The 22,854-nt window shown below is 35.3% G+C and overlaps 2 protein-coding genes across 2 annotated transcripts; one reads left to right on the top strand and one right to left on the bottom strand.

Moving 5' to 3' along the window:
• The first annotated feature begins 675 nt into the window (after nt 1–675).
• Nucleotides 676–10,290, top strand: LOC135689631 (elongin-A). The gene is made up of 12 exons (XM_065206926.2): nt 676–819; nt 1,861–1,917; nt 2,320–2,697; nt 3,832–3,985; nt 4,879–4,971; nt 5,118–5,171; nt 5,302–5,356; nt 5,613–5,655; nt 5,832–5,933; nt 6,570–6,906; nt 8,133–8,181; nt 9,209–10,290. Exons 1-12 carry the CDS (start codon nt 733–735, stop codon nt 9,240–9,242), a joined length of 1,443 nt encoding a protein of 480 aa, XP_065062998.2. The 5' UTR covers nt 676–732; the 3' UTR covers nt 9,243–10,290.
• Nucleotides 10,291–12,647: 2,357 nt separating this feature from the next.
• Nucleotides 12,648–19,679, bottom strand: LOC135689632 (uncharacterized). Its single transcript, XM_065206927.2, has 4 exons — nt 18,775–19,679; nt 18,159–18,285; nt 16,552–16,618; nt 12,648–14,474 (listed from the first exon to the last, which is right to left on the bottom strand). Exons 1-4 carry the CDS (start codon nt 18,979–18,981, stop codon nt 14,012–14,014), a joined length of 864 nt encoding a protein of 287 aa, XP_065062999.1. The 5' UTR covers nt 18,982–19,679; the 3' UTR covers nt 12,648–14,011.
• Nucleotides 19,680–22,854: the final 3,175 nt, after the last annotated feature.

The following is a 22,854-nucleotide window of genomic DNA, read 5'->3' on the forward strand; positions in this document are numbered from 1 at the left end:
AGACCTTCATATTCCCCCCCCCCACTTTCAAATACGTTTCGCCGGCCCTGTAAGATGGTCCTCATCCTCAGAATATTTTACCAATTATCAATCATAAGACTGAAGGTGGCGTTCTCTAATCATTTGGACCATTTATTTTTGGGCTGTCGGCAGCGGCGGCGCCAGCTTGAAAAATGCGGGGGGGGGGGGGGGCAATGGAAATTTCGGGGCCTAGCCCCGAAAAAATTGTCGTGAACCACGCCCATTTAAACATACCGTATTGCCCATTTTTGTAATATTCCAGCGCCACACCCTTCCAAACAAGAATGTATTATGAAAATAAAAGTCTTTTTATACTCTTACTTAGGCTCTAATTGGAATTTACTACATAATGTTTTCAAAAGAGTGAAATTCTAACGCTTAAGGAATGTTTGTAGTTTATAGCTTGAAGAGGAAGTTTTCTTGGCTTTATGGCAAATGTCTCCTGAAATCTGTAGAGATCTATTGCACCTGAAATATCTCGCTCACTACTGATAATGACCAACTGCTCGAGTCTGCTTCCCCCATTTTGGCACGCAAGTAAGTGTTTATTAATTTGACTCTGCTGTGTGACCTTTCGCATGATGCAGTTGTTACGCAGGGGTTACGGTGTGATTTGACTCTGCTTCGTACCAAATATACTGCAGTCTCGTTTTGGTGTTAAATCATGGTGGCTTAAAATTTTCTCAGCTGACGTATCTGTTGGAAGTCAAAATGAACGAAGAAGAAGAGAAAGTGGTAATAAAATATGTCACCAAGATTCAGAAAAAGATAACTGACCCACAAGCACCTCAGAAAAAGGTTTTTCTTCAAGTCGTACTTTGCTTAAGTTTCAATATTATGTTATGGAAACCTTTTGTTATATTTCCTTACAACTACAAGGTAACCAAAGCCGGCCATTTTATTATACCTATTGCATCAAAACACATAATTTGATGAAATAGATAAATTGCAAATCAATTGGATGCTGAAATAATTTGGTTTTATTGAGGCAGTGCAGAAAGTCGATCAGGCCTCTAAATGAAGATCAAATACACAAAAAGCGCACGGTGTTTTAGCATAAAACGATAAAAAGAAAAGTTTCAAATAAATTGGATTTTAAATCGACAAACGTAAATCACTTGTAAATCACTAAATATGGAACCACAAACAGTAGACTCCAGTTATAGTCTCATCAAATTTTGTTTGAAAATTCTTGACTTTGTGACTGTAACAAAAAATTCCTGTTGCTGTAGCCAGTATAAGTGACGTTAAGCCAATTTAATATAAGTGTAGTCGACTGTACTCAAACTCAAACATTCCATTCACAGCAATAATTAACTTCATAAAGTAGGTATTTCAAAGTTTAATATGTTTGCTGTTGTATGTATATAAAAAAAACTCACAAGGAGCTATCTAGGTCATATGCCCGATTTGGTGTGTACCTGTGACAAAATAAAGGCTAAGAAAACTGTAATATCAATTTAAAGAGAAGAATGTGGATAAACAATAAAAAGGGGAAGAATATCAAAATAATATTGGGTTAGTATAATAAGAGATGTAAATTGGTTATACTAAAGACGCAATAGTGAGATGCATGGTGGTAGTATATGCTTACTGTATTTCCAGAAATTATTATAATAGCCTGAGGGATTTTGTGGTAGACAAAGGCAACTCTGTTTAGCATACTAAGTTCAGATTCTATTGGTTACAAACCAGAGTTACTATGTAAAAATGATTGAGTGTCTTTTTTATGTAAAATGTGAATTCTAAAAGAAGCAACTTATTTGCTAGAAAAGCTTTATAAGGAGCACATATATTTCTTGTTTTAAAATTTTTCAATACATATATGTATTCTTTTAGATCATTAAATATCTTGGTAATCTTCAAAGTTTGCCAGTAACTATCAGCATACTGAAGGTGGGTATGCAGTACAATATAGTTTTATAATACAATATAGTACAATATTGTGCTTTGGCTTGGAATAATGCAATCCATTAATCGTGAAATCAAATTGATTTTTTGTGAGGTTAACTGTTTCTGTTGTTGCATGGTAAAGAAAATCTTTGCAATGGAAGTCATCAGCAGAAGAATCTATTGTTCTTTTCAAACCTGTCCTGTCGAAAATGCAATTGTAAAGCACAGTTTTTGATAACAAAAAAATTCTAGTTGGCGTTTTGATATCATTTTTTAAAGAAGAATCATTTCCTCCATTTTTGAAGGTGTTTCTACTATTTGTTTTTTATTTCCATTTTAATGAAGTAGCTTTGATATTTTCTTGAAAAAGCAGTCTTCATAGCATTCTTTCTCTTATCGTTTCAGTCAACAAACATTGCAAAGACTTTGAAAACTTTGAAAAAGCATGAAGGAATTCTTGGAAATGCTGCAAATGATCTTTTGAAGTTGTGGAAAAGTAAATTTATCACAGATAAAGATAATAAAATGAAACTTGAACATAAAGTAAAGGAGGCTCCAGAGAAAAAATTAGAAAAAGAAAGCAATTTAGGAGGACATAGCAAGCAAAATAGGAATGATTTTTCTAAGAACTCAATAGGTAAATCAAAAGATCCATGGAGAGATGTATCATTAGATTTCTTAGGAAATGAAGTTTCCAACAAGAAGAAAAAGAGTAAATTAAAGGCTAAAGATGAAAATTCTAGTAAAAATCATGTGGAAAAATATGCAGATAAAGTATTTCCAGTAAGTGCATTTATTTCTACTGCATAATTTGCTATTTCCCAGATAACAAGAGTAAGCAGGGAATGACAGTCACTTGTTCATGAAGTCATTCAGGGAAAAATATCCAGTTAATTCAGCTTTATTATCTGTTTTTCTTTACAAAATCACTTGCAGCAATGGTGGATAGCTCTTCATTTGTTGCTACTTCCAAACAATATATAATATACAATGTCCTTTTATTTTGATGAACTTTTCATGAAGTAGCCATTTCTTATAACATATCATATATTGGCAAACTTTTATAACATTATTTTGGACAAAGAAACAAAACTAGTAGCTACCTAACTTACGAAGATAAGTTTTAGAACAGAGAGAAGCTAGACATTTTACAGAAATACTCATTTTGTTGCCATGGCGTTTCTTTAAACTCGCTATGGTGGAAGCAATAGGGCATTTTTATGAAATAATGATTAAATATTTATTTTTTTAATTTTCAGTATTTTCTTTGCTTTCAAAACAGCTTTCTTGTACTTATTGACAACTTTTTTGGTTGTTTTCTAGAATGTTTCATTTGGTTGAAACACTGCAAGCATCATAAGCAGACAGCTATTACTTAGTGGGGGAAAATAAAAGAAAATATCTTTGCTGAATCATTTACAAATTTTTCCATCATTCATTAATCATTTCAAGCAACAAGACAATGACAGCAGGCAGCAAAATGCCATTTTGATGTTTCTGCAACCTATCAATAATTGTAATGACAGCTCATTTCCCCAAATGCTGAAAGATTCCAGGCATTTATACTTAGCAAGCATGTCCTGGTCCTTCCTCTCAAAGTGAGCACATTTGAAATTTGCTCCACTTGTGATGGAAGAATGCTAGTGATTCTCTTAACTGAAAGTGAAAACTTGGTCATTTCACTGACTCAAACCAAAGACCCTTGGATGAATAAAACATACTTGTACCATAGTTACTTTGTGAATTAGTCCAATCTTTCATATTTAGTGTTTCATATAGGGTCTATTTGCCTTTATCATCTATCTAATGTTGTCTGTCTTTAGACATTACTGCTTTCCCTAAATCCGGTAGAGAAATTGCATGTTTTTGAAGGATTAATTTATCTGTCAACACTTCTTTTTATTGTTATATTTTCAGAGACCAAAAGAGAAAAAGCATGTGATTGAAGTCAGACGTGATGTTGAAATGCCCTCTCTGCCAGAAATAGAATTACCTGAAATTCAAAGAATATACAGGCCATTACACTTTTCTGGTATTGATGATGACATAGAATTGTCGCAACGAAAAAAAGGTATAGTTATTTTTTATTTGCTGATCAAATTATCATTTTTTGTGAATATGTTGAGCATGAAAGTTGTTTTCTCATATTATCACCACCAATCCCTAGGGTGCTTGATGGGGAACTGGCTGGTCCAGGAAGGGAACACCCATTTTTTCAGGTTGGTCTTCACTACAGCCAGATAGTCTAGAAAGCAGTCTAGAAAAAGATTTGCCTTTAAAACGTGACTGGAAATAAGAAATATTTTGCTGGGGGAAGGACCTTTTCATATTTTTGCTTGGAGAAAGGCTTTTTCAAAACTGAAGCTGAGCATGTTATTTTCGTAAAAACCTTAATAGTCTTCACCCAGCCCTTCAGTTGACTTTTTAAAAAGAAAAAAATTAAGTTTCCATCTCTAGATGTTTTGTAGAAAAGTCTGGCACTGGATTTGTCACCAGTGTATATTGTACCTACATGTTATACAATTCTTTGCCCAAGAAAACAGAAAATCAACTTTATCAAAGCAATGACTCACAGAGTCCTTTTGGCCACAGATGATTTGTCCCAAGTCAAAACTCAACTTGGAACTTGAGAAATTAAGAAAGATTATTCTGGAAAATGGCTATTTGGATGATGTTATTGCTACTTATACCAAGGAGGGAATTGCAAGCCTTGTGGCTGAAGTAGAATTTGGTCTGCAAATGTTTGCTTTTTTCAAATCCATTTAAAAGCCACCAAGAAGAGTAATATCTTTCTGAAGAGCTATTTCAGACAGTCATTTTATTTCTTATAGTTGTTTTTTTATTATTTTGCCCCTATCTGTAATAACAATTCCTTCAGTGACCATTATGGACTGTCAACTGAAAAAACTCTTAAGTTATTCATTATTTCAAAGTAGAATGTATTGAGAATCCTTTTTGCCATAGCTAATGTTTCTGAAAAAGAGCTGGAAGTCAGTTTAGTTTCAAGGAAATCACGGACCCAGGTCTTCTCAGGCAAAAGGTCTTGCTACAGTGGAGGTATGTTTGCAATAATGTATTTATTTGTTTTTAAATATATCGAAAATATTTCCTCTATGATGAAGGTTGCTTAACAATAATTACTTACCATGCATTTTTTTGTCATGGAAATGCAATCTTTAAAAAAAATGTTTTTTTGTTTGCAGTTGTGCCTTCCCTGTATCAACAATGTATGAAGGTTCTGATTGAAAATATAGATGGTGGGTACCTCAAACTCACTATTTTGCTTCTGTCTTTGTTGTTTTAGAGAATTTTTTCAGCTCTGAGGTAGTCAGTCTTGAAGATAGCAAACTGTTTCACAGTTACTTGACCATCCTTCATGTTTTTCAGCACTAGAAGATACAGGTGGTGTGCCGTATGAGATTCTTGAACCACTGCTGGCCAAGTAAGTTTTTAATTATGTGTAAATAACCATTACATTTTCTTTTATTACTCAGTAGAACATGCCCTTCAATGTCTTGATGGGGTAACAATGAAATATTTTCATCAAACACTTTTATTGCTTGATGCTGCTTGCTCTCTTTATTGTTGGTGCTAAATATTGAAATAAAAACTATTTGGAAATTGCACAGCTGAATATTAAATAAACCTCACAACAGTTTTTGCTAATGTTTGCTTATTTGGCTCGGTGCATATTTCAGAGCATCGCCAGCACAGTTGATACGTCTAGAAGAATTCAACCCAGTAAGTGATATTCAAAGCATCATTGCACCTTATGTACCCTCATTCAGATTCAAATAGATATTGAAGATATTATTCGTTATCTAGATTTTTTCTGTAGATTAATGCTGTTCTATTTCTCATGAGTTTTTCTTGAGTTTTTTTTATGTCGGTTTTAATGTTATGTGTTATTTTCTTAGTATTTTACTGAGGACTCTGGCGAGCTATGGAAAAAACATTGTTTGCGAGAGTTTAGGGGAAGCCAGCCAGAAGACATGGAATCTTGGAGGGAGCTGTATTTAGTAAGCATATGATTTTCTAGAATATGTTGATTTTACAAGGTATTGCTGTTCGTTTGCTGGCAATATATTCTGTAAGAGTACTCGGTTAAATGTTGTTTAATAGCTCTTGTTGAGGAAAACCTCCAATCTCGCTGGTATCAGAATAGAGAACCCAAGAGCAGAAACATGAATCCAACAAAATACAACTATTTGCTTTACATCTCCGTCTTTTTCCAAATCTCAAACGATTACAACACTACGTGGACTCCTGCGTCGAACACTCTCTTTTTTCTAATAAATTTGTGGAATATATACGTTTAATTACGTTGCTAATTAGTTTTGAGTTACGAACTTTTAATTATAACTACCAATCAATTTGCAGATATGTTAGTCAGGTGTTTATTCTGAATAAGTTTAATAATCTAATCACCGGGCGTGGTATAAATGTTTCCTATAACCTCGGACGGATTCAGCTTAAAGCGAGGTTTTGACGCAAATGCTACTCTAAAACAACAAGAAGAAGATACTTGCATGACTAACGAAGAACCCGACGAAATCAATGAACTAACTGAAAAATTACACGTGGTTGATGCAAAATGGCGGATTCCCAACAGCTCTTCTTTGTGATTTAAAACCCTTCCCTTCATTATTTGCTAGCGTAAGTGCACTGAAAGAGTTGAGAAATTGAAGAGTATCCAGGAGAAGATTTCACAATCTCAAGCTCAGAAGGAACCAGCAAGGCAAGCCAAGCTTGCATATGTAGCAGGACCTCCTAAACCATCTGTCCAAATTCGGAGAAAACAACTGGCCCATGGTACTGGTGGTGCAGTGTCCGAGAAAAATGACAAGGCAGCAAATCTGAAAAGAGAGTTGGAAGATCGGCGCAAGCTTGAAGCTGAGCACACTATTCCATTTGCAAAAATCCCAAGACGTGATAGATGCTCAAAAGAATCAACAAATAATCTGCGGACCAATGTTTTTACAAAAAAACCAGGTATTCATTAAACGCCATGTATTTCAGACGTAATTATTTGCGGACAGTAGAAGCGTCCCAAACTTTTACCGTCCGTCAATTTTGCCCGAAATTTTTTTTGCACGAAAAAAAGTCACAGCAAAGTTTTTCATTGTTGGAAAATGGCATGTTTCTTCTTCAAACTTGTACTTTGAACGCCAACAATTCCAGACTTATAAATAATGATTAACGAAAGAGTTAGGATAAAAACAGAAACATCCTTATTACATTTAAATAGGATGTTGAAAAAGATACTCACGCTAAAAACATAAGAAATCATTTAGCCATAGGTAAAAACGTTTGCGCATGAACTATTCTCAGTGCCATCGTTTAGGTGTACTTGTGTCCTGTCGTTTTTTAAAGCTTTTCTCAGGATTTTTTGACAAATGCAACTGCAGTTGTGAAAGAAATGTTTTTGGAATAAGAATTTTTTCATTATCTATATTTCTCGGGTACGTACGTCACGGAAGAATGTCTTTTTTCGTTAATTTTTCCCTAAAAAGCCGTTTTTGGGTTATTAATTTTAAACCTAATCATTTATACCTTTATTTAATTGCGCGAGTATCTTTATCCTAACCAGGCTGCCTCATTCTTTCAAGAAAACATAGAGTTAAGATGGTCTAACAAGAAGGCCTTCTAATCATATTTCTTGTATTTTCTTGATTATAAATTTATCAGAGTATCCGTTCATCGGATAGTATCAAAAAAGGTTTTTAAGGCTCTCTTTAAGGTAATGTAATTATTCGATCAAGCGATCCCTCTTGAATAAAGGGCCTCCTTTTTAGCATCCAGCATTGAATAAGCTCCTCTCTCCAATAAGTCCCCTTTAATACATTTTTAAAATGCTTTTGAGTTAGTTCACCTAAATGTGTAGCGTCATATAATTTGATTGAAAAGCTTTTTATCAAGGAATTCATTGTTAGTTTTATGTCACATATCTTGTTGTTTTTTAAGTATATTCTGAATGCTAAACAAGCTTCTCCTTCGTCTGATATCTTCACATTTCGAATAGGCTTGCTTTCGAACAAGCCCCTCTCTTGGTTTAACCCCCACTAGATTTATCTACCTTTGTTGCATCGAGTTTTGGATAAGCCCCTCCCTCCAGGGCTATTTCAAAATTTTGCGGGAACCTCGTTTTACCCGCCTTTGCAGAATTTTTAGCTATTGTCTATATGAATTATAATATTAATTAAAATAAACTCTTTCAGCTTCGAGACCAATGATGAAGGCAGCTCTTAAGATGATGAAAAACCAAAGGTAAATATCGATAGTATTTAGAGTTATTATCGATAGTATCAATAGTATTCTGATTTATTTAGAATATCTCCAAACAAGATAAAATGCACCAGGCCTTTACTTTTTGAGATTTTAGAAGCAGTTCAATTTTTTTACGTAAATGTGCACAATACTGCCAGTTTTTATGTGTTTACAATGAAGAATTGAGAAACGTGTTTTTCTGTTACAATATAAATTTGTACATTGATCAAAACGAGATTTTCTAGTGTATACATTTGTGAATTGTAGCAATTTAAAGTATACATTTGTTTGGGCTTGAAGACGATGTTGCGTTTATAGACTTCCTGATATAGTCTTTCTCGTATGGAAAGACATATTATAGTATAGACTATAGAAAGATATGTCATGGAAAAGAAGACAGTTTTAATGTATAGAACAGGACGATTCTGAATTGCCACGCCACGTTTCACGCTTAATGCGATCTTCTACTGTGCCATAGAATAGAAAGATATATCATAGCATAAAAAGATATATCATAGTATAGAACTGACATGGACGTTTATATATATTCTCAACGAAAGAGCAGAGTTTGTGTGATAAGATTTTGTTAAGAATATACCATATCCTCCACTAGTATCATCCAAGTAGATCATCCACTACACGTTAGTCTAGATATGTTGTGAATGTTTTGTCGATAAAGCAGAGAAAGGTCATGAACAGGGAAGAGAAGATGCGCGCAAGTGTCTTAAGAGAGAACTAGAGGAGTGTAAGTGGGGGAGAAATAGCACAGCAACAGATTGGAGTGCTGAAGATTTGTTCAGTAGAAGCTGTGGTAGCTGGAATAACTTTGTCAGGATTTGTAGAGAAAATTTTTCTTCAGCCTCCAAAAACTTTCCTTTACTAAATCTATCCACTCTATGCGCTAGACCTGGTGCTCTAGACCTTAAAAAAGAACTGGCATTGTATCATCGCATCGACTGTTGAACTATTTTGCTTTCGTCCCGTGTGTTATTTTATTATATTTGAGCATACGGTGTTTTCTTCTTAGGAGTAGATCCTCCAAACAAATAATAAGGAAATGATGCTTTCCAAGAAGAAATTGAAAAGATTCACGTTTATGCAGTAGAACAGTGTCAGGAGCACACATTAAAGCTGAAACATCTTTGCAAGAAGTCACCAATCGTTTTGGTTACAGTTGGCCATCAAGGGTTCTGAGTTTGTAAAACAGTTGGCCATTAAAATGAGTTTTTATTTATATATTTTGGCAGTTGTATTATGATTTACGTTTATATACGCAGTTGGTGAGGTTCGGCCTTTATTCCTTTTGCTGAGATCGAGGAAACAGTGCACAATCCGAAAACGTCCACTTGTCAAAGTGCGATTGGATTTGTTACTTATCTAATTGACACATGATCTGCATGATCTTCAGGCTCGTTATTTGCTCGTTATTACTGTGAAAATGGCGTCATAAAATGTCCATTGTAAACGGTAGAGTATTTTCAAAAACCGAAAGAGCTCAGTATAGGTGATTATCCTTTTTCGCCGAGATCAAAGTGATTACCTGATTTCACTTGTTATTGTGACTTCGTAATGACAATATACTTTTGTCAAAACGTTCTTAACTGTAGACATAATCAATCACGATTAATGCGATTAAACATGATTAAGTGATAAGCAGAGCAAACTTATGCTTACGATCAGTCATGATTAGTCATTTTAAGCGGAAAGGCCACAGATTTCAAATGTTCCGTAATAAGGTACATTGTGTTGTGGTTTAGATGAGCCTCATTTTAACTTAATTTCCAAGCTTACCTCTATATTCACTAGTAAAACATTGTTAGACAATGAAAAGGTAACATAATGGAAGCAACCTTAGCCAAGTTTATAGTTCTCTGTTTTCTTGTCCTGTGTCCCAAATTTCTCGAAATCAGCGACGAATGAAAGTTTGCTTTCAGTCTCTTAAAAGTGTGCTTCTTAGTAAGACCTTTTATCAATTGAGATTATTATTTTGTCTTATTATATTAATATTAAATTATTTAATTGTCACATTGAATTGTAAGGTACAAGTTTCATTGAACTGTAACTTATTAATATTAATTGAGTATTTACTAATAAGCCATACTTTTACAACTAGCTGTTGTCTTTCGTGATTGCTTGTGATTGGTCCTGCGCGTTTCGCCCATCTCTATGGTTTCGCCATATTAGATTTGTTACATAACGAATCGATTGGTCATCGAGCTTTGTGTAGCAATCACTTTGAAACCATGGTCCACGGAGGCTATTGCACACCACGTTTAACCTACTTCAACCTTTAGATACTTTAAAACTGAAATGAGAGTTTTTATAAGGAGTGGTAGCATGTGATGTCAAGGGAAGCCAAAGCCCTTAAAATTTTGGTTGTCCCTGTCGGAAGTCAAGCATTCGCGGCTTTTCAAATAGCATCGGCACTTGATGGATTTGCAATCCAATTTCTTTTTCCTTTTGGCAAAGTAAGTGAAACGATTCAAAGATGTGTACCAAATTTCTTTTAATTGCCGCAGGAAAGGCAGGGCTGGAAGAGAGAGCCCCTACCCAAATCAGGAACTGTGAAAGACGGAGGCTAATGGACCTTAGCCCTCTGTAGGTCCCAAAATTTACTTAAACCATATAGGAATCAACTTGTTTTTTGATTTAGCACGTTTTTCTTTACATCTATTTACAAGTCGATTTTTTAAACTTCATTTTTTAATTCATTTGCATCTGACTTTGTTTCATTTTTATACCTTTGATTTCTGCATTTTTTCGTGCTTCTGGATAACTGGTCAAATATAAAATTTATCTGCAATTTGCATTGATAGCTTATGATAGCTGTAATTAAGTTGATCCTTAGCATGTGTTCCAGACCCCTAACCTGATCCTCAGCTAGTTTTGAATTATCACCCTTTGTATATGTTTTATGGCTTTGTAGCAAAGAGGGAAAATACAGCAAATTTCATATCATTTCTCTTAATTTTTTAAACAATAGCAAAGAAAGGGTTAAGACAAGAACCTTGAAGAATACCCAAAACAGATCTTGGCCCCTAAGTAATGCGTGTTTATTTCGATTACTGGTTATCAAAATTATATAAAATTATCCCACTTTTCAGAACATTAGCTGAGAGTTGAGATCCGACAATCCCATACAAAGCTGAGATAAGTAGTTATCTGTTTAGCCTAAGCAATAGCATTTATGCTGAGAATTCGATGAAATTAGAATGCCCTTGTGACGAAAAGAGCCTGCGTTTTATTGGTTGGTTGACAGAGAACGAAAACCAGATATGTTCCGCATCATTTAAATTCTTATGATGCTGTATGTTTTGACTTTTTTCTGTAGATTATATGAAATGAAAGCCTAGAGCTTTTAAAATACATACTAAACAAGATAATGCGGTTTTCAAAGGGTTCTGTGAAGACTAAACTGCAAGAAGAAAACAGCGATACAATCACCTGCAAAAGGTTTTTCCAGGTCTTACTTTGAAAGAAAGGGAAGTTGAGTTGCCATGTTTCTAAGTTATCCTTTGCCAAGGACTGGATCGAAATAAAACCTGGTTAACTATGTCACTGCCATAAATGTGTTACAATAAAGAGGTTTAGATCCGAGCCATGAATTTTCCATTTGGATGACAAGATGGCCTAAATGTTTATCTTAGCTTATGACATAATTGTTGTGTTGCCAAAGAGGCATTACTTCTTCGTAATAAGAACATCATTTTGATGGAAACGAGGTTGATTTGAATATGACGTTGTTGGTGAGCGCTAATTCCTGAAAACATTGATTTAGATATGTGAAAATTGGTTTCGTGCAGATTAATGCACATGTTGAAATAGATGATCGTAGAGCCAACGAGTTAAGCAAAAGTAATAAGCATCGAGTTTTGTAAAGGCATTATTTGAGTTTTACAATCAAAAGTATAACCGCATCTGTAGATAAAGGTTATTTAATATGCAAAGGAGAGCTCGAAACTGCAATGAGGTAGATTGGTGAAGCAGATGGTGCATATGTTGGGTCACGATTTAGCCTGTTTTTAATCACGGGATATTGCCTTTGGTCAGCAAACAAAAATGGTTAGACATTTATGAATAAGAGGTGCTGCCTCGGATTAGCGAAAAACAGCCTCGCTGGGCTGTACATTGATTGTTTGTTACTTGGTTTTCGCTAAACCTGCGAAAAAATTCGAATAACATCAAACGTCGTGACGTCCATAACATCAAAAACAGAATATAATTATATTCAATTCTGCAAAACAGCATATCAAAATAGAAAAACCTTAACGAAGAATGTCTTTGCTTTTTGCTCTTGCCCTTTTTCAAATTTGCTGTTTTGAAAATTTGGAAAATTTGCTATTTTGAAACGTTTGGTATTGGCATAAGATTGAAAAAACCTGTTAAAGGGCTCTTTTTCCTTGCATCAAATATCTACTTCGCAACTCTTGATTGAATAAGAAATTTCGAAGAAAGGGAAGAAACATTTTAAGAATCTAACAATATTTATTTAATTGTTGTATTTACATGCAACTATTAAACTAATGTGCTTCCCAATGTACGGTTTTCTGAACTGAATACTGCAAAAGCAATGAAGGTTTGATTCTAAAGTTTATTCGAATCCTTGTATGCAAGTACCGTGTAATGTCTTCAATTTAGGAGAAATTGGGCCGGTAATTGGTCAGCCTCAAGGCTAAGCCTAATATCTAGAACATTTTTCTTAGTCTTTCCACCTTTAACGAAATCGAAAATGGGACAAGTAGGTACCTTCTCAAATTGTTAAACAAAACGGTTGACTGGATGGTTTGCTAAATAAGCCAGCCGCAGCTAATTCTGGAAACAACAATGAAAATATAATATTCGTATTGAAACAGAGATCCTCTTGCTTGGTATTAAAATCTTTATATTCCTACCTTATAAGAGATGTTTTTCTATAAAAAAAACTGTTGGTTATAGTTACAGAAATTAGATTAAAAAGCAAAGAAAGTCCAAAAGTTCAAAACGCATGCTAGTTGTTGCAAATGCGGAAAACTTGCTCTTCAGATTTATCTGTCTTCAAATTATTTATTTTTGAATTTTTACTTAGATATTATCCTTAGTACTTTGTAGGCAGAGTATATTTAAAGCTGAGTACCGTGAACAGTGGAATAGCAGAAGCAATCTAACGAAGCATCTAAAAACGTCTCTAATTGTTATTATTTATAGCAAAGTCTAGTTGCGCTACCTGATCTTAATTTTAATTACGTGAATACTGAACAAGAGGGCTTTTAAAATAAGAAGCAAATCAGAGTAAAATTATAGAAACCTATCTTGCATTGAAAATTGAAAAAAGATTAGGCTAGCAAAGAAAAAAACCTTTTAGCATTGAAACGATGCTCTTTCAGACGCTCTCGAGCCTTGCTGCATAAAATGCATGCCACATTGTTGGTAAAGCGTTCTGCAGGTGAAATTACAAGGCCAATTTTCAATGCAACTGCTAGCTATAAAAATTATGCGATTTTTGTTAAATATTCGTATCAACTTTAAAGATTAATAAAAAGCTACATCATTTGTAATTACGAAGAAGATGCTGTTAACGACATTATTACACGAGCCCTCTTATATAAGATTTGTTCGGTTATCGGTAAAAAAGTGATCCCTTGTTTAGGAATTAACAGACTACCTAATAAATATAAAGTTCCTTAGTTTATAAAAGTAAATTATTACGATTGACCTATATCAGGTAATTTTAATTGTCCTAAGTTACCAAATTGTCGCTCATCTGACTAGCAGATCGGAATCCCTTCCAGATACCAAATATTGGTTAAGAAATGTGATCATTTACTCGCCTCTAGCTTTTAGCGTTTAGCAATTATTGGTTTGCAATTTCCTGCTGATGAAAATGAAACACTTGTGGGGACCCATTCGCAGTGCACGACGGACCAGGAGATGTCGCATACGTTGTTGCTGTTGTTGCAACTTGCCCCAACGGATTTCCTGAAGTTTCCACAAGCACAGGATACTGGCCAATAAATGCCACTTGATTGTAATTAGGGACGCTGCTTGTGTTGTTGTTGCTTGCAGGACTTCCATTTGGGGTGGCGAACCCATTGGTATTGCTACCAGCAACGACAAACTGCTGCAAAACGTATGGTTGGATATAAGACCCGTCTCGCTGATCGAAGGTCGGGGATGAGCCTGGCACAGTGTAATACGTGTGCTGACAATGATTTAGATAGGGTAGTCCTATTTGATGACCGTAAACTGGGTATCTGACTTGTGGCGACGCCGGAGTGTAGTAAACCTGGCCGTTTGCCATAACTTTTTGATGATAACTGTGAAAAGAAAAACAAATTCGTAAGTGCAATGTTTGGGAGGGAAGTCTTCTACACTTTTTTGTCACAAGCTTCTGATAGCCTCTTTTTCAACATTCTGAGCCATTGATAGGGACTAAATGGAGTCTACAAACTTTGTTTGGATCGATATGTTACTTTGGCATCTTGAAATTCAGGCTGATGCGACTGTCACCATACAAGTGTGCAGTAAAAGAGGGCACAACTTGTTTTGGTCACTAATACCCAATTCAATGTTTCCTTTACTGTCCAATTTTACAAGAAGAACGCCAAAAGATCATATTTATGCAGACTTTAGTCCGTTCTGTAAACGCAAGGGAAAGCTGTCACGGTCTTCGTTTGACATTTTCAATGCACTTCATTTGCTGATAACATCCCAGAAGGAAGTTTATTCAAAATTTAGAAATAAAACGCAAATGATATTTGTAAATATTTTTTCACGAAGCTTACTGGTGACTTTTTAATGTAGGCTGATCTGTTCAACGATGAGAAAGATCTTATCCTGACTTAAGTTGCATTATTAAACCTTAAGGCTATTGGCTGCACGAGTAATTGGACGGTGGCGCCATGAAAACTTTGATCTTCAACCTTCATTATTCAATTCGAATTGCCCTTGACACATATGACATAAGCTCACTGCCCTTGTGGGTAGTAAGGCCCTCTTAGTTAGGTCATTACCTACTTATTCGTGTGTCCTACCATGGAAAATGGCTGCCGGAATGAACGTGTTTCAAGGTTGATGTAATTGGCGTTAATTATCAATGAAAGTGATTATCCCTCGTGCGTTTTATTCCTATCAAATTCAACAAATATATAGCAAAGCCAACCAAAGAAGCCAACTAATTCAGACCCATTATTTTTGTCGCCTAGCAGTGGTCAGCATGCAAAGAAAAATAATAGGCATTAACATTAATTTTGAGTTCAACATTATAAGTTTCTTTACTGCATTGGCATTCTGCTTGATTTGTCACGGTGTTGCATGCACATAACAAATTGAAGAATGTATCGAATGTATGGAAAGGGAATGTTTTGAAGAACGAATGAACTTCATGCATGTCATCAGAAAAAATTGGTTCTTAAATCTTAACAATGAAAAATCGTAAAAGAAACAAATTCGATAACTGTTTTGTAAGAATGAATTACAATGAAGCACATCTGTTGTCCTAATCGACCTTTAACAAGATTTTTCGCGATTAGAGATATGGGCTCTTTTACATAATTTATTGCAGATTAGACTCTCGAGCATATGGCCTCGCCATCGTTAGACTAATCTTGGATTACAAAACCGTTTCAAAACATCAAACTCCAGCACTAAAACTGTATTTCTAAAATTCAAAAGAACTTATCAAAACACCCAGAAACTTAATATCGAATCTTTTATTGATAATAAGCTTAAACTTGTTGCATGTTGAGCAAGGTGACACATGCAATTAGTATGCCTCGCAGTCCATTCGTCGATGCTTCAATAGAATTCTTACCACTGTTAAGAATCGGCCAGACAGATACACAATCCCACGGCCAAAGGAAATCGTGTAAATAGCCTAAAAGCCATATTTTAATCGTGAGACCCCTATATGATGGTTTTCCCCATAATGGTAGCTAAAGATTGAAACTACTGTTTAGTCACTGCTAAAAACTTCATCAATGCATACAAAAACATATACTAATTTAACAAATAGATTCAATAAAAGCAATGGAGAATTAAGAAATCAAGATGAAAACGATGACAACATCAAAAATGAAAATGCGAAAAAATTACGAAGAGAACAGGCGCTTTTGGGCATTTTATTATTTTGCTTTTTGTGTATTCAGTTGACTGCCTAGCACCAAGATATGATAACAGCTTAATTTTCTCGCTCACACAGATTATTTTTAATTTGTCTAACCATTTTTTGAGCCCAATTTAGAAAATAATTCATTCTAGGAAATGACAAGATTCTAAGGAAGGAAAGATGGTTTCGTTAATTTCTTCAAATTTTTGCATGTTTGATTCTTATAGATAGAAGGTTTAACCCAAAGGCTAGAAGTGCATACCCTCAACTTTAAAAAAATTGCATACCTGTTTTGGAGGTAAGACGGGGAACTTTGAAATAACTGCGCTTGAAGTGACATTGCCTTGCCTTTGCCTATAAAAACAAAACATCTCATCAATGAATTTATGGAGTAAATCAATCAATATTACACCAGAAACCTGTATCTAGAAGGGCAACATAATTGTGTGGATAGATGAAAGACAATTGAAAAACAAGGTAAAAGACAATTGAAAAACAAGGTAAAAGACAAGATGGAAAACAGATTCGGTCAGAGTGTTTCAGTGGCTAGATTCGAACGATTTATACTCTCTACCTGTTTTGCAAAGCAGAACAAAGGAGCTTATTACACATACCAGCAACGATTGTGCATTAATACAAATGAAAACACGTTTGTCTTCTAGCGCAGGAATTTCGATATAGCGATTAATTGTCACACTTAAATAGAAAGGCTAAACACCTCGTCAGCTGATGCAGAAAAACCTTGATAAATGTCGCAGAATTTCACAGCTGCCGAGAGGTTATTAAGAAGTGATTAAAACTCTTTGCAAAAACTTTTTTGCTAGTAAACACTACTTAATTGTTAAAGATATCACAAGAAGATATTTGATAGTGAATAAATTTGCTAGTTCTAGTTGAGATATCATAGCTGAGGGTGTAATAAAATAAGCTTCGTTTTGTCTTCCCTTCTCACTTTTTACTCGCTTTGTAACAGGCAAGACATATTTATTGCAGATAGATCATATCATTTAACTCATGGAACATTAAACGAAATTGTATTTCAGAATGTTCTCAAAAGCTAAATCTGTATTTCTGTGTAGATATACAATAATCAAGTTTTAAGCACTGCATTAATTGACTGGATCTATATCGTACAAATGGCGTTGATACCATAAATATCTAGTTGCTTTTTTAATATAAAATGTGAATATAGATGGTACAAATGCAGTGTATAAGATGGAACCAATCAATTAACATTAAACTTATTCCAGTTGTCACCTCGCCTGAAAACAAATCAGAAGAATGAATTCTGATGTTTGGCAGCATGACAGCGCCAAGTTCACTTTGGTAGCAGTTTGCAAAGACTGAAGCTGTCAGTGCGACGGTTGCTGACGAATTTCCCTTGAAAACTGCCTTGTGAAAGCGCTGTTGCGATACGCAAGCAATTTTTGAAGAGTAACTTGTGTTGCTTTCAAAGTCTTTGTCGCCCATCTTCAATTTCCTAGCATTTTCAAACCTGTACTTGCTATCAAGTGGTAGATTGGCGGATAGAATAGCTGTACGAACTGCATTCTCATTATGTGTAAGCGTTGTTTGTGTAAGGCAGCAAGAAGGTGGGAAGGAAAGATACCTAGCATCTCAAAGCTATCTGCATGGCGCTAGGATATAAATATTTCCAGAGCTTCTTCACACAGTCAACCATTAAGTATCAGTATCAAAAGGATTCAAGGGGCATTTTAGTTAAACCGGCAAAAGTATTTGAGTATATATTGATTTTATAGGCCTTCCAAGAATACATTTGTATAAATAATTAATGCCGAATTTGGGTAAAAAATGTATGATTGATCTGGACCGAAAATGTCCATTTGGGACACATAGAAGTTTCTCATAAGTGATAAGAAGAGTGGAAACTTACTGGTTAAGCCAATATTTTTCTTTTTTTGGCCGATATAAGCAAGGTTAACATTACACCGTCTACCATCCAGCCGCGGACTCTTGTCCCTTATAGCCAGCTCGGCTGCTTCGTCAGTTGACATTGTAACCTGCAGGAGTAGAAAAGAGTTATCCAACGACAGGTCACTATTGTGCCTTCTACAATGAATCTGTATCACTGTGTTTTACTTGACAATGGATAACTTACTATTACCAAGCAGCAAATGCTTGAATTAAAAATACAGGCTCAAGTTAAGAAATTATAATGCTCAAGGTCCGTTTTAATACTTGTTTGGCAGGTAAAACTTTGTTAGTTCCCAAGCTTGCAGTTTCTAACAGGGACTTTTCTATCATGGGTGAAGGGAAAGTCTATGAAAAGTAACTAATTCAAGTACTTGAAAAATCATAATGATATTCAAGTGTCTGCTAAGATTTCAAAACAATAAGACAATGGACTTGTCTCAAATAATTGCTTTTTATGTTTATCAACGCTTAAAACTGATAATTAAAACTCCCACTAGGTTTGAGCGCATGAAATAAATTCAAAAGCAGCTTATGAATAAAATACGAATTTCTTAACTCCTGCCAAATTTACTTACGAAACCATATCCTTTCGATAAGCCACTTTCTCGATCGTAAATTACAACTGCCTCTTCGATTTCACCAAATTGGCTGAAGTATTCCTTCAGTACGTCATCTTTTGACGAATATTTTAACCCACCAACGAAAATTTTTGTCTTTCGCTTTTTGATTTCTTCTTCTGTTAAACCTTCTTCATCTAGATCTAATTCCTCTATATAGGACATGATTGTAGCGAGCTGCGTGTTTGAAGATCTTTCTTCGTCTGGCGTTACCTCTTAACTGAAAATATCTCCCTCAGTTTCGACGTTTCTGTAAGTGGCGGTCGCAAGCGAATTATCTCCTCTTTTTATATATCTGGACAATGGAGTCTGGTGCTATTTCTTAATTCCTTCTTACTTCTAATCCACAAACGTTGAAAGGCCTTTCCACTGATTTCCCATCCAAGATCAGACCGAGAAAAACAATAAGTGTCCACGATCAACACAATCACAATAGAAATTCAACATTTATAGCACGTTAAATTGAATAACCATCATCCGGTCCCCAGTGGCCCCAGTAACAATTTGATGCAAAGGTTCGCTATCTCGATTCGATTGTGTTGTTAATAAAAAACACGTTGCCAATTCCTTCTTTTCTTTTTCTATTGTTGGCAAAATGGCAAATACATTGGCTCCTCTGATTTGACAATGGACGACAATTGGCACTTGAATACGTTTTTCGCTGCAAGACTTTATAAAAGAATAGCAAGGATGGATATTCACAACCGTGCAAGAACTTTACGCTGCAGCTTTGGTGACTGTTAGTGCTCGGACACACTGCTGTATGAATTGACCCTCACATCAAAACAGCTTGAAGTTTAAAACGCGTTAAATATTAATATCAACTTATCACTTTTAATCGCCCATGCGCAAAAGTCACTTAATAATCAAAAGTGGAAGCCAAATTTTAATTAGAAAGATATACGCAAGTACCAAACAGAGTCATGTGTTCACGGAAATTCTTTATCGAGGGGCATAGGGCGTACATCTGCAAGGAGCCTTAGTTTAAACTCTTCGATTACCCACAATTAACGTTGGCATACAGTATGCATTAACGAACAGCTCTGTTCAGCTCTTCTAGCACTGTTATTAAGTAACTTAAGCAAATAAGAGGTTTTTATTACCTCCAAAGCCTCTTTATAATAAAATATAGTACTACTTTTCTGAAAGAGAATGCCAACGCCACAGATGGTAGTCTCAATCTGAAATGATATTTCTTTGTTTTTTCAAAGAATTGCAAAATCCAGATCAGGGTGTGGCCTTATGTTTTCAAAGTCCTCTTGTGACCCTAAACTTTCGGATAAAAAATTTCCTGAAAATAGCTATGAAATTTGTTGTTCAAAAACTTCGATTCTGCAAAAAATTGCTTGTTGAAGACAAGTAGGAGTTACAAAAATTAAAAAAAAACCAAATTTCAGATTTTATCAGTACTTTTGTCATGCTTATTATCAGAGCGGCGAAGAGGTTTCGGGGGTCCAGGTGCGAAGTCAAAAGATGCACCCCTCTGCGAGCTGAAAATTTCTGCAACCACGCTTTGAATTATTAGCTTGAAATGCATTTTAGAAATTTCTTGCCGTCATTTCTTGCAATCTTTCTAAACATTTACTTTTTCAGGCATATTTTTGCAACGTTTGATTAATTATATTGGAATTCATTGCGTTAAAAATATAGGAGGTCGGTTCGTTCTCTAAAGCACTTTCTGTCTGTGTTCGAAAAATATCTGAAGCACTCATAACAGTGAGTGGGTAATAATTTGTTACATTTTGCAAAAGAAACTAATCCCCTTGAGCTGCTCTAGTACAATATCACTGTGCTAAATAGTTGCAAAAAGTTTATCTTTTTCAATGTAACGAGGTAATTTTCTGCGAGCATTCTATTTCCTTCAAAACTGCCCAACGTCATGCAAAAGGTATAAATCAGTTAAATTATTTGTCATGGTTGAGAATTTCTTGTGAGAATACTTTTTAAAAGTGAATTTCTTGTGACCAGTGGTCACACGGGGAAATTAACACCCTGACTAGATAAGAACTATCGTGAGTGTTAATCAATATTATGCTTTAATTAATTGTTATCATGACAAAATTGTTAGAAAAGATGAAAGTTACATTTGCTAGGATTTAAGGTCATCGAACTAATGATCTTCATTGAGCGAGCATCGAATATATGCCACTAGAGATACAACCGGTAGTGATGTAAACATGGTCGACATGTCTCCAAGCCTACATACTCTTTTTCTTTTCAGCAGATTTCACGTATAATAATATTGCGGCACTGCTATAGGAACCTCGCAGTTACCATAGGAACATTGAGATGTGGAGAGTTAACCAACGCTAACAACGTTCATTGCTGACAGCAACCAACGCAGAACCTGCTCCTTGAACTGCAAATGCTCTGCTAGACCACCACAGTAAATCCAATCCTTCTCAATGCCTTGATTTTAAGGACAGGATTTTCATATCGGAAGCAGTGGCGTAGCTTTACCTTCCATACTAAGAGTGGAGGGCCATCAATAGTAAATTTTACCGACCAAGACATACACAAAGAAAAATTTAGGTGCTACTTCACCTATATGAACAACTTTACCGACAAACTGAGGATCTTGCGGACCAACTGAAGATTTACCGACGGACTCATGAAGTACCCCCAACACCCCCAAAAACTCTCCCTCTAGCTATCCCTAATTGGAAGGATTTCAACCGCCAGTATGTTTATTCTTAGGAAAACATATCTATAAGGAAATTTTCTGATGAATTTATTTTTACATTACATTCACAGTTTGTTGTTTTTCTGAAATCAGCGATAAGCACTCTATGTGGGTAATGTCGGGCATCCACGGGTAATGGCGGACAGGCAGATTAAACACAACACAGTTTCGGGGAACTAAATAAGAATACGATATAAGGCCAGGGATAATGCAAGAGTTTAATTCTAGGGTGGAAAATGGTAATATTTTCCCGATAAATGTCTTTATTAGTTGAAAACATGTATCATCAAAGGTTTGCCAAAATGAGCTCTGACGGAAAAGGCGGGATTCTATCCAAACTCGTATTATTTATTGTTATCTTGCAAAAAACAATATTAAACTGGAAACCTGCCTTCTCTTGCTGGAAATAGGGATAATTTATTCCATCAGTATAATTTTCTTGCCATGCCATTTTTCAGGGAATCATCCCATTAGCTGTCCGGCATTGCCCATGCGCACGTGCAATATACTTCGTCCAGGAACGTTGGGGAATCTCAAAACCGTACCATGCGATGAGGATACCCAGGTTAACCAATCAAAATATATTTCTTAATCATGCAATCAATTATAGCATGAAGTCAAAACAAAAACATTGAGCATTCCCTGATCACTGCAGAGAGAGAGACATCTCGATTTCGAAGAGTAGAAAATCAAGAGAATTTAGGCCCACTCACTTCACTGACATGAATTAAAAACACATTTATTCATTAGACGTACAAGAAAAGGACTCAAAAAGAAAAACAATTAAACATAAAAGGTACCCAAACATGCTTCTAAAATCTTTTTATTAAATGTTTATGATAGATTCAAAAAAAATATTCCTAAGTAGATTTGTCCGTGATTGCCCAGTGTCCGGCATTACCCATGCATCACTTCACTTCAGTGCATTTCGCTGCCAAAAGGACGTACCTAGGATTTATTAAGGTAAGAGACAAGTATGCATAAAGGTATGCATACATTTATGCTTTGTACAGTAGAAGAATTGATACTATTGAAAGATACTATTGGAAGAGGTATACTATTGAAATTCTAAACCAATGGTGTTGTAAGACTTGTACGTCTTATAACACTGCATGGGTAACAAATGAGCTCTGACGGAAAAGGCGGGATTCTATCCAAACTCGTATTATTTATTGTTATCTTGCAAAAAACAATATTAAACTGGAAACCTGCCTTCTCTTGCTGGAAATAGGGATAATTTATTCCATCAGTATAATTTTCTGGCCATGCCATTTTTCAGGGAATCATCCCATTAGCTGTCCGGCATTGCCCATGCGCACGTGCAATATACTTCGTCCAGGAACGTTGGGGAATCT

This window comes from Rhopilema esculentum, chromosome 5 (genome assembly GCF_057945365.1).
Source record: "Rhopilema esculentum isolate cy_ngs chromosome 5, ASM5794536v1, whole genome shotgun sequence".
NCBI lineage: Eukaryota > Metazoa > Cnidaria > Scyphozoa > Rhizostomeae > Rhizostomatidae > Rhopilema > Rhopilema esculentum.

What these genes read in the sequence shown, in the direction of transcription:
- LOC135689631 (XM_065206926.2), top strand. Translation starts at nt 733, where the DNA reads ATGAACGAAGAAGAAGAGAAAGTGGTAATAAAATATGTCACCAAGATT. An exon ending in ATGCAGATAAAGTATTTCCA is followed by an intron (nt 2,698 to 3,831) that starts GTAAGTGCATTT and finishes TTATATTTTCAG; the next exon opens with AGACCAAAAGAGAAAAAGCA. An exon ending in AAGATGATGAAAAACCAAAG is followed by an intron (nt 8,182 to 9,208) that starts GTAAATATCGAT and finishes TTTTCTTCTTAG; the next exon opens with GAGTAGATCCTCCAAACAAA.
- LOC135689632 (XM_065206927.2), bottom strand. Translation starts at nt 18,981, where the DNA reads ATGTCCTATATAGAGGAATTAGATCTAGATGAAGAAGGTTTAACAGAA. An exon ending in TATCGAAAGGATATGGTTTC is followed by an intron (nt 18,286 to 18,774) that starts GTAAGTAAATTT and finishes CTACTCCTGCAG; the next exon opens with GTTACAATGTCAACTGACGA. An exon ending in CCGTCTTACCTCCAAAACAG is followed by an intron (nt 14,475 to 16,551) that starts GTATGCAATTTT and finishes TTCTTTTCACAG; the next exon opens with TTATCATCAAAAAGTTATGG.